This window comes from Theobroma umbraticum, unplaced genomic scaffold (assembly GCF_002168275.2).
Source record: "Theobroma umbraticum cultivar Fairchild unplaced genomic scaffold, ASM216827v3 scaffold_12.1, whole genome shotgun sequence".
NCBI lineage: Eukaryota > Viridiplantae > Streptophyta > Magnoliopsida > Malvales > Malvaceae > Theobroma > Theobroma umbraticum.
The window spans coordinates 1,514,365-1,526,210 of record NW_018397269.1 but is presented as its reverse complement, the minus strand read 5'-3'; the positions used below and the strand labels follow the sequence as shown (position 1 = coordinate 1,526,210).

Below are 11,846 nucleotides of genomic sequence, written 5' to 3'. Positions count from 1 at the left end.
TCTATACTATAAATACCCTCTATATATTCCACATGCTGCAATAAAACTAGAAAGTCATGGAATTTGACTTTTGCAGCACTTTGCACAGTACGTGCTGTATTAATGCTAGAAGCACTACTAAAATCTTTGTACTTTGACACTAGAGAGGAAAAAACAAACGAGAAATATATATATATATATATATATATATATATATATATATAAAGCAATAGGATTTAGGTCCTTATGATTTTGGATCAAAAGAAAACAATTTAAATTTTTTCTAATAATCTTGTCAAATAAGAAAAGAGAAGAAGAAGAAAAAATTATTACTTTGCTATGAACTTCACGTTACTTTAAATCCCAAAAATTGCTTTAGTCTGAATGAAAAAAAATTTCATAACTTTGTATTTGTAAGGATCAGAGAATCGAAGTTTCTATGAAAAAGATTTTCTTTTTTTTTACAATTAATTAATTTTTATCTTAAAAATCTTATTTTATCTTATGATTGGAGAATATATTATTCTTTTCGAATGGTTTGGAAAATATATATATTCTTAGAAAATCAATCAATTATTATGCAAGATATTAACATAACACATTACACAAGATATTACCATAATATTACCTAAGTTGTACATATAAGTTGAATCCCTCAATTCATGTGTAAATATTACAACACCAAAAGTATCAATTATTTATTATGCAGCTATTTGGGTCATAAAGGTAGCCATTGCTCGCAGCCGGAAAACTAGAAATTTTCTAGTTCGACTAGACCTTCTTTTTCACACTTCTCTTTTGTTTATGATGACTTTCAATGGGCAAATATAATCCATTAAAAAGGAAAGAGGGACCTCGCTAGATATACACATAGTAGAAACCTCCCTCCCCATTAAGGGCTTATTTTGTAAGGCCTACACACCCGCCAAACCAATGACTCAATTAGACTATTATGTATAATATTAATTAGGCTGTCATGCTTTATCTCACAATATTAATTGACTTGGGTATCATGCTTTATCTAACAATATTAATCGGGCTATCATACTTTATCATAAGATTATTACTTCAATGATCACATAATGAGTTTCAGTAACTATTACTCATTATACACATTAAAGCTTTTCTTAATATTGTTAGTCATTAAGTGCATTAAAACTTATTTTTGAATAACTATTCCTTTTGGTGGCTTTATATATATAGAGCTTTGACAATTCATTTTGAAAGAAAATTTCTAGAGCTAGTGCAAACATATTTTCACTCTTAGTTTCTCTTTCTTATTCTCTTATATTTAGTCCTTCCTTATACTATTCTCAGTCTTACTCCAGTGCTTTGATAATACAGTTACTCTACCGTCACTTATTCTCAGCCATTACTCTACCACTCACCTATTCTCTTTCACCTATTTTAACACTAAACACTGCAGGAACAGTACCAATCTTTCTCTCTGTCGCCTCCATTATATCTTTTTACTTATTTGTAATACTTCTTCTATTCTTATCACAATAATCTCATTCCGTTTTGACCACTTCACTAGGGAGATTAAAATTCAATAGAAATGACTGTCAATAGCTTTTTCATCAATCTACAGACTTGTAAGTTAATGTCACTCTTCATTTTTCCGCCAACAAACACTAACCTTCTTAAATTATTCTTGACATTCAAATTTTGATTGAGTAGCATAAGTTATAATTATTCTTTGTTAAAAAGATAGAAAATGTCAACAAGTGCGTATACGTACCAACTAAGGTACTTACAAAAAAATAATAATTGATGTATATTTATTTTTGAATTTGATGAAATTAGTGTATTAAATAAAAATATTTTAATTAATTAAACTTATCAAATGTCTACAAACACTGTAGATAAGAAAAGGAAAATAGATCCATGAAGTGAGTTAATTTACTGAAAACAAAGTAAATGGTTGGATGCAGATAAGTCGATGGAGGGGAAAGCATATGTCGGTTTGGCTGTGAGAATCGAACATTTAGAGAAAAGAAGAAGAGAGGGTGGAGATATGGGGTAATGCCATGTGGAATGAAGAATGGCCACCGCCCCACTTTATACTTGTCAAAAGGCGACAGATGAGAGTTAGCAGGATAAGGCTTTAATATTGCGACGGGGATGCTCAAGGCTAGTTATCCCCACCTCTGCTTTCTTCTCAACTTGCATGCACGCCAAATCACTCACGCACCCCTCCCCTCCCCATCTCTCTTTCTAGTTTCTCCCAATGTGTATTTCGTGTTAAGTTCTTGGCTTACCAACTACGGATGTCATGCCATTTAGTTTTCTTCTCGACAATTGTCCATGTGAATTGAAGTTAATTTCCACTAGTTTTCAGCGTGACATTAGTTGTTAGTGACAAATTTACAAAAGTTTAACTGTACAAGTAGATACACCCATTTTTTTTTTTCTTTTTGTAACTTCTTTTTTATGCAAAATTTCACAAACATACATCTACCACGTATATAACCTATATTAATATAAAATATAACTTATCACATCATCATCCATATTAATTTAGGATAGACATTTTATATCTAACAAATTCAAAATTTAACTGATGTTGAATAATAAAATGAACAAGTTATATAACATTTTTCTCTAATTGTAACCTTAAGAGATTTGGTTGAATATATAAATTAATTTAAAAAACTTAAATTGACATGAGATAGTTAATACTAATTAACAATTAATATTAAAAATCATTTTATAAATTGTTGATGAGTTGACAAAGTGTAATCCACTCCCATTGAATTTATATCTATGTACAAATAATCCATCAGTTGTAATATGCTTGATACGCGTTTTGTTGCCAAAAAAATTGGGATAATGGCCTAGTATTAAGTCCAGAGATCACCACCAGTAATTCCCCTCTAAAATAAAGAAATTAAACATGGAAACCGCCGAGCCATCAATTTCGAAGTAATTACAGTCTTCTTTGTATATAGGTTAGATTCCCCCCTCTCTAATAGGTGAGATAAATTACCCATTGATTAGGTTTAAGGTGCATATGTATGTTTACTGACCCTTGAAAACAAGAGAGTCTCTTTACTTGCAACTAATTGTTGTTGGTTACAATGTGTTGTCTATTCCTCCTCTCTCCCTCTTTAAATTTTACATTGATCTATAACACATGTTTATCCCTTATTTCTGTGGTATGTATATATATCTATCCAGGTCTTGTGTTGTCGCAAACAAGAATGAAGTATATGTCATCTGACCCTAAAATGATTTGCAGCACCAATGCTGACACGTACAAATATTATTCAAAGTAGTCTCGTGTGACATCAAAACCAAGTAACAGTGAGGGACAAAAGAGGTAGAGTTTCACTATAAATAGGGATATGGAGAAATCATCTTAGGTCATCCATAGCTCTCAAAAGCACAACTCTTCTTTCTACCTCTCTCCAGAAGAGTATCACCAGTAGTATTCTACTTTCTCTCCATTGAAGAGATCAGAGGTTGCCAGAGTCTCCAAGTATCTCCCTCCTATCTGCCTGTCTCTCCAATTACTTTTAACTGATTCTTTTTGTTACTACAGATGAGGAGGAACTGGTGATGTTGTTGACAGAAGATAGAGAGCACAGATGATGAGATGCATGGAGCCTGCATTTCACTCCTTTGTGCTCTCTATTCTTCTGTCATCACCTTTCATCCCCTCACTTAATGTAGCATACCTGAGTAGCTATAATTATGAATGCCACGCACTTGCATAACAAATAGTAGTATTGTTATTCTTGTTCTTATCTTATTTCCATCATATAATCTAACATATATTCCAATAGTTGTAATTTTGGATTTGTTGTTGCTTTTCTGTCTTTGGAATCATTTTCATTATGGATATATATATATATATATATATATATATAATCAAAATGATTTATCCAAAAAAAAATGAAATAAAAGTAAAATAGTATATAATAACACTAGATTGAAGTACTATTATAATATAATTAGAAATAATATTGTATAAATTTCTTTTTATGAATAAAAAAATCTGTTTCAAATTTTATAATTCATATTAGATGTAGAAAGAATTGAATAAAAAGTTGAAGTCTCAATGTAAAAAATGAAAAATTCAAAGTCTAACTGCTAACTAAACGAGGTCTAGGAGAATAATCTTTAAGGAAAATTAAATGCATAATTAATTATTTATAAGGATTTAATGATTTAAATTTCTTTAATTATTTTCTTTCTATTATTGACATAGAAAGAAACTGGTTGACACAATAATTAATTATTAGTAAAATTAAAAAGGCAATTATTGAGTTAAATGCTTTGATTTCATCTCTAATGGTAATTAGACTCTCAATGAAGAATAGCTTCTTAAAGATAAATATAAATTGAAGCGTTGGATTGGACGAAATAGAAATAGAAAGCCTCTGTTTGAAAATGCTTGACTGCAAAGAGATACGACCCACAACCTTGAATAGTTGGATTGTAAGCCCAAACCGATTGGGCCATGACATATCTCTCCTTCCACATTTTCATTTTGTTGGGACCGTTACTCTTTATGTACTTTAATATGAAAATGCCTCTTGCCTTTCTTTCTTCCTTTTTTTTTTGTTGAAAAAATTATGTCAATATATACAGTGTAATAAGGTCTCCAATCTCAAACCTTCGGGGCTAAGAAATTGGACTAAGTTGGATCTCCCATTGGCAGTTGAGTCTTCAGTTCAATCGAAAACGAACACGGTTTTGGACTTTTGGTAGGTCGAACAGTTTCATCAAATATGACTTGCCATGAAATCATCATGAGTCAATATTAATCACACCTGGATAGATTTGTAACGTCTCTGTTTTTATCAAATTCCTTGTGGGACAAGCATTAAATGATTTTGAACCACAGTTTTTCCATATTTTGCCTGTTTTTGAAACGTGTAATTGAACCGATATTCTTAGTTTCAAGATTCAACTACTAGTCATATGCACTCTATTTCTGGTTTCTACATCCTTCTATAATTTCTATATAAACAAGTCCAGCCCCAAGCCCCAAACATTTATTTACTCAACCACTTCCTCACGAGAATGACTCACCACAGGCATCCCCCACCACCTGAACCAGAGCCCTTCGCACCACCACCCGGGCCACCTGGACCGCCGCCACCCGCATTTTCTCACCCTCCACCACCGCCACCTAATCCTTTTGCACCACCTCCATTCAATCGGCACCGGCCACCACCTCCTTCGTTTGAGCACTCTCCACCTCCTCCAGGTCCACCAGGACCTCCTCCACCTCCTGCCCTAGGGCCTCATCATCCTCCGCAACCCCCTTACTAGCTTTAGAGCATACCAATTTGAATAGATTCTCATAGTATTAGTATTGTATCAACAAATAAATGAATATATTGTTATGCTCAATGCTAGATGATGTCTCCATTTTACATTGTTGTAAGAATGTCACTGCAGTTATAATAATCCTTAGTGCATCATCATGAGCAAATTCTTGTGCAGTTTATATTTTTTTATAACTTGGAATGGCAGTACTATTCTTTATTTTCCTATACTTCAATCAGTTATTATAGCTCATAATAATTTGGCTATCGTTTTGGCTTATTTCTGAATCAATCTCATGTATTTTCTCGTTGGTATACAAATATATGTTCAAGTTCTTGATTAGATACGGAAACATTTGTCGAGAAAATTTAGCCAGCATCCTACTATTGACAGATATAATAGCATACAACAAATAATCATAACTAATTAATCCATATAGTTTCGACCAATATACAAAGTACATTGATAAATGTATACGGAGATTCCCATAATTTATAATTATCATCAATTTCATCTTATTATTATGGCAACCCGCATCTTATTCCATAAAAAATCCATAAATATTACTTTCAAGTGTTTGACATTTATTATTAATTATAATTAAGAACATATTATATATGTTGTAAGAAAATTATTTCATGCCTTTTTATTTATTATATTAATTAATTAAAATTTTTAAATATATTTTAATGAAGTATATGACAATCTTCTAAAATATTCGATGAAGTTTTTAAATTCTACTGACGATATATTAGATAATGTTTTTTATAATTAATTACTCGCGCGTTGTTGTTGGATTTGTTCAACAAATAAATTTAAAACATCATTGGTGTACTTTATATTTTTTATTGAGAATAATTGGGAAATAAATTTTATTTCAAGGATGTTAAGTTGAAATTGATTATCAATCGACTATATCATGTTGTCTTAAGACACTACAACACTTGAAGTTATTGGGAATAATAGAATAATTAATTTAAAATAAATAGCTTGTTTAAAATAAAGCACATTATATGTTTAAACAACATATGTGTATTTTGTCTATAATCTAAAAATAAGATAAATTCAATATTTATATCATCAATTAAAATTTTTTATTGAATTTGTCTACTAATTTCATTTTAACTCTTTTGAAAATTATAGTTAATTTAAATTTCAATTTCTAACTTCCAAAAATGAATTTCTAATTTAATAAAAAAATGTTTTTCAAAATTCGTATATGACCCAACTTTTAACTTAAAAAAATGAGAAAAGAAAAAACCTATGGCGTAAGCTGCGTGAAACAGCTAGCCATTAGATATCTTTCTGTTCACATTTAGTTGAATTTTCAATCGAAATATTTAAATTATTTTTTGGGTTTGAGAAATAATTTTATATTAAATCGATAAGCGGTTATTGTGAGCCTTACCATTTAGAAAATGCTCATGCCGCTTACCTTGACAAAGACAAGCAAACAATTGAGAGCTTCACACCTGTAAAAGAAAATCGAGCAATTCAATTCTTCCTGGCAAAGAAAAATGTACACACGTTTAATCTACCAGTCATCCAACTAGCAGTCTCAAATGAGTTAATTACATCTGGAAACTTCCTTTTCAATTCCTTCAATTCCATTCTATATAAGCAAATCCAATCCATATCCTGACCAACACCAGCATTTAGTGGATGAATACTTTTTTCTATCACAACAATGGCATTCCATAGGCACCCACCACACCCTTTTGCACCGCCGCCGTCGCCTCCACAAGACCCTTTTGCACCGCCACCGCCCCCACGGAATCCTTTTGCACCACCACCACAGGTGTATGGTGCACCGCCACCACCTCCGCCGCCTCGTCCTGACTACTATGCGCCACCTCCTCCACCACCACATCACCATCATCCACCAGCGGGTCCACCACCACCACCGCCTCCTCATGCTTTTTCACCACCTCCCGGTCCTCCTGGACCCCCTCCACCACCATATTTTGATTCATATAGACCACCTCCGCCTTGGAATGGCCATCCACCACCATACTAGTGTACTTAAAGATGTTACAAGTAATTGCCTTTGGAGTTTATATACCAGCACTACAGCCCACAAGGAAAGCTGCCAGTGGAGGAAAATGAGGAACTTTGTTGTCTCTCTTTGAAGCAATTGGAGGTTATGTAGCTTTTCCTTCCCTATTCCCCCTGCTCTGTGTGTGATTTCTCTTGTTTGTAGAAGTGTCATAAATTTTTATATGAGACTATTGCTTGTTGCATAAAATTAAAATTTTCTTCCCATTTAAAAGTTTTTTGTAATTATTATTTTGATGCCTGATGAGATGATTAGTATTTGGATGTAAAGTTTCCAACCCAATGATTTTTTCTTTTTAACAAAAAAAAAAAACCGAGATAATGAATATTGTAATTTTTACTTATATGAGAAACTGAATACCCGAAATTGACTATTAAGTAAATTGATTAGAGGTAATTGTACAGGGAAGCTGCATATGGCGCTAACTAGTAGTTTTTCCAACTTTAGAGGAATACAATAAGTTCTTCCAATTAAGGTAGTGGCATAGGTGATGTGTTTTCTCAATCAAAATATTCGTATCCATGAAGCCCCTCAAATCCAAAAGACAAATCAAAATATTCTAACTTGGAATGAATTTTGAGGTATCCGTCTCGTCGTTGAAACAGGACTTCATCCTCAAGAAATAATATATAGTAAACTTTATACTATTAGATTTCTCTTCTTATGATGAAACTCAAACTGGCCTGAAACGATTTTGGGATTGCTCACTTGCTTAGTACTCCATGCATGGCTGAAAGGGTAGATTAGAAATCTGTTGAGGACAAAAGTCAACAGACAAACTGGGGTTGCAACTAAAATTAGGACTGACATATTTCTCTTTTTACGTATCATCGCCTTTTCTTTCCTCTGTTTCCTGCTTGTTCAAGCTGATTCATTGTTGGCTGGGCAACTCCCCTCCAACATTCTCTCCCTTGCATTGCTTGCCTGCAGTTTTCAACAAAGTTATGCTTTGTCTGCAGAATTAAGCTACACTCTACATATATTACATCGACCATTTTATAACAGAAAACCTGTTTTTGCCAATTTGTTAAGCCAGTAACGAGAGCAAGGAGCGATGCTTGAACAGTAGACCCTGCCAATATTCCAATCCATAGCCCCTTCCCTCTCAAATTTAGTGCAAAACACAACACGACAGCTACTGGAACTCCTAAAAGGTAATATGCACCAAGATTCACATAGGCTCCAATGTGCTGCCACCCAGTTCCTCTGGCAACACCTAATTAACACAAAAAGGCAAGAATTAAACGGCTGATTTCACCCCTAAAAGCTAAGCAACATTTTTTTATCTAATTCGTAAGCACTGACCAGAAAGTACTGCTTGTAAGCTGTCCATTATAACCGATATGCAAAGCAGCGGAATCATTTCTCTGACGTAATTGACAACTTCCTTTTCGTTGCTAAATAAGTATCCATAAACGTAGCGGCAACAAAAGAGAGTAAGTGCCACCATGATTGGCTCTATCGCTGCAAGTACCATTGCTACACTTACAGATAGTCTAGCTGCTTGTGGATTTCCTGCTCCTAGTTCGTTTGAGACCCGAGTGCTGTCAAGTAGCAGAGGCATATATTCCATTAAAGACATAAAGATCGTGCGTTTTGGAGTAAAAATATATGTTTATTGCTAATATTTAGGCACAATTGTATAGAAGGAAAAATTATGGATTTAACCTTGCAGCAGCACTAATCCCATATGGTACGAGGTAGTGAAATGAAGTGGTTGTAAGGCTTCTCATAGAAAAAGTAGAGGGAGATTAGCATCCTTCTTTTTGAAACCCTTACATAGAAATTAAAAACTGAACTGAAGATTGAAGTTTTTAAACACAAACTCACTGATTTAGAAGTTTACCATATGGAAAGAACTGATGTCTCAAGCACTGAATCTGGTAAAAGTCCTGATAGCAGTATAAGTACCTCAAATGACCACCACTCAAGACTACAATTACCATAATGAAAGAGGGTATTACTAGAAACTGCAAACAAAATAAAACCCAAAAAACGATGAAACGCAGAATACCCAAAAATGATTTGTACATTACCAAACCATCACTGCAGAAGGGAGTGCAAAGCTAAAAAACTCCTTGATGCTTAAGAAAATGTCGTTGAAGATGAAAGCACGGGATTTCTCACATGATGAAGAGTATCTCATGTAAATCCCAAGCAATACTACATTAAACCAGTAAGATAATCCGGTTGATAAAGCCGCCCCAATAATTCCTAGATTTGTTTTGTGTAGTAGAGTCCAGCAGACGGGTATATGGAGACATAGAGCTGCACAAGAGCTCAAGAACATGGGAAGGATCAAGCCCTGACACTGGAAATAGCGAACTAATGACTGGAGAAATGGAAAGGCAAACAATCCAGGTATAAGCCAGATTGAATAACTGCCAGCTACCATTGCAACTTCAGAGTCCTGACCCAACAATACTAACAGCTTGTCCATGAATATCCAGAGAAAACATATTGGAATACAAACAGGAATGATAGAAACCATTGAACAGTAAGTGTAAGTTCCAAGCTTTTGATATTGTTGTGCTCCATAAGCTTGTCCACATAGAGTTTCCAGTGCACCAGCCATTCCAAACTATTTGGCACATGAAGATAATGTCACTAGTTTCATATTGAGAATGAAGACTTTGTTAATAAAAAAATTTCCAAAAATTAAACATAAATGAGTAATAAAGTAAACATTTTAAATATTTAAATAAATTTTAAAGATTTTTTTTTTGTTGTCTCCAATCTGCTATGAAATGAAAGAAATGGAAAAAAAGCTGCCAGTACCATAAAAAATATGCACTTCATTATTCAAAACTCCTAACAAAATTGAGATATAATTTATGGGCTAGACCATGCAGTGGAATTATTAGCCTCTATGACCTATAACCAAAATTGTCACACCAAACTTTTGCCATAATTGAAAGCCAGGTCCCAAAATGAAAAAGACCTTTATTCATGGCCTGCACTGGAATTGTTAGCCTCCGTGCGTTTTTGCCATAATTAAAAACCAGGTCCCAAAATGGGAAAAAGACTTTTATTTATGGCCTATGGGACCAAAATTGACGTAGCGAGTTAGTGTGGAAATAAAAGTTAACACTTGACTAGACCTTTAAGGTTAATTAGGAGTGTACATAACTCGATTTTATCGATTTCGGTTCGGTTTTTACCAAAAACTGGCAAAAAGATTTCAACATTATAACTGACCGAACCGCATAAGATGTAATGCCGGTTTCGATTGGTTTTTAGGAGTCTCGGTTCGGTAAATTTGGTCAGTTTTTTAGGGTGGTTGACTGGCTGTTGATTTCGGTCGGTTAGAGAGAAGAGAGGGAGTCAGGGAGAGCAGAAAACAGGAAAGGGAGGGAGGGGGAAAATTAGGTTGGGGGTGAAATTAGGCAAAAAGTCAGATAAGACCATAAGGGGTAAGGGGTAAAGCCTTTAGCCTTTAGGGGTTTAGAAAAGGTTGTTTTGTTTTTCTACCCAAAAAAAAAAAGAGTCATCGGTTATTTGGTCAGTTCGGCGGGAAAAGAGTCCCCCCTGATGACCAAGCCGATCGACCGATAAGGCCGATCGAAACAACTAACGGTTGCAAAAACAATCGTCGGTTACGGTCGGTTGCCCGTTGCAACCGACCGTAGCATATTGTTAAGGTTAATAACCAAGTTTCAAATATTGAAACTTTAAACTCAAGTTTGAAAGAAGAACTTAAGAATATTATTCGATCATTTAAAAACTAAGCCTAAGAGTCCTATTTATAGTATTATGGTCCAAGTCCTAACAAAACTCTATCTCTGGTTGTCTAGTATAACTAGAATAATTAATAAGGGATTTAAATAAAATAAATATTTTATTTCTAATTAAAACATGACTATCCTAAAGTCCTAATACAAGTAAAAAAGAAATTTTATTATACTTATACTTTCTATGTAAGACTTCTAACTAAATAAGGAAAATATTAAAATTGTGAATATGCCCATTTATGACTTTTGGGCTTTACGTTTTGGTTTTTGATGCTCAGCCTGCTCCAAGATATTATCTACTAGACGTTCTACGTCAGTCCCCTCCTCTTGAGAAAAACCTGACCTCGAGTTAATTTATATATCTGGATATAAGGGTTCATCTGATGAACAAAATTGGTAAATGTCCGCCACGCTGAATGTTTTGAAAATTCCCATTATGTCTAGTAGATCCACAACATACGCATTGTCATTGATCTTCTTCAAAATATGGTATGGTTTGTACTTCTTAGGTTGTAACTTACTCTAAGTCCCTACTGGAAACTTTTCTCTTTTCGCAAAAACACCATCACCTGATCTCCCACTTCAAAAATCTGTTTCCTGCAGTGTAGATTTGTAGCTTTTTTATATTGGGCATTAACTTGCTCTAATTTTTGTTTCACCTTTGCTTGAACAGCTTGTAACTGATTAGCCATATTTTTTGTAGCTACATTAAATCCAGGAACTCTAGGCAACTTAGCCAAGTCAAGAGCATGCCGTGGTGACTTTGTGTATACAATAGAAAATGGAGATTTTCCTGTGGC

At 33.9% G+C, this 11,846-nt stretch overlaps 1 protein-coding gene across 5 annotated transcripts in view; it reads right to left on the bottom strand.

Annotated features, from left to right (window-relative positions):
* Window positions 1-7,679: 7,679 nt before the first annotated feature.
* Window positions 7,680-11,846, bottom strand: part of LOC110425692 (protein DETOXIFICATION 14-like) — an 8,086-nt gene continuing 3,919 nt past the window's right edge. For 2 of the 5 annotated variants that reach the window (XM_021440634.2, XM_021440637.2), the window contains exons 2-6: window positions 9,352-9,896; window positions 9,162-9,248; window positions 8,984-9,040; window positions 8,621-8,859; window positions 7,680-8,531 (exon numbers count right to left, since the gene is read on the bottom strand). In XM_021440634.2, coding sequence (XP_021296309.1) covers window positions 8,143-8,531; window positions 8,621-8,859; window positions 8,984-9,040; window positions 9,162-9,248; window positions 9,352-9,896 — 1,317 coding nt within the window. In that variant the 3' untranslated portion in view covers window positions 7,680-8,142. Of the gene's footprint in view, window positions 8,532-8,620; window positions 8,860-8,983; window positions 9,041-9,161; window positions 9,249-9,351; window positions 9,923-11,846 lie in introns of all 5 variants that reach the window. The other 3 variants (XM_021440636.2, XM_089785164.1, XM_021440635.2) reach the window with 2 other exon arrangements.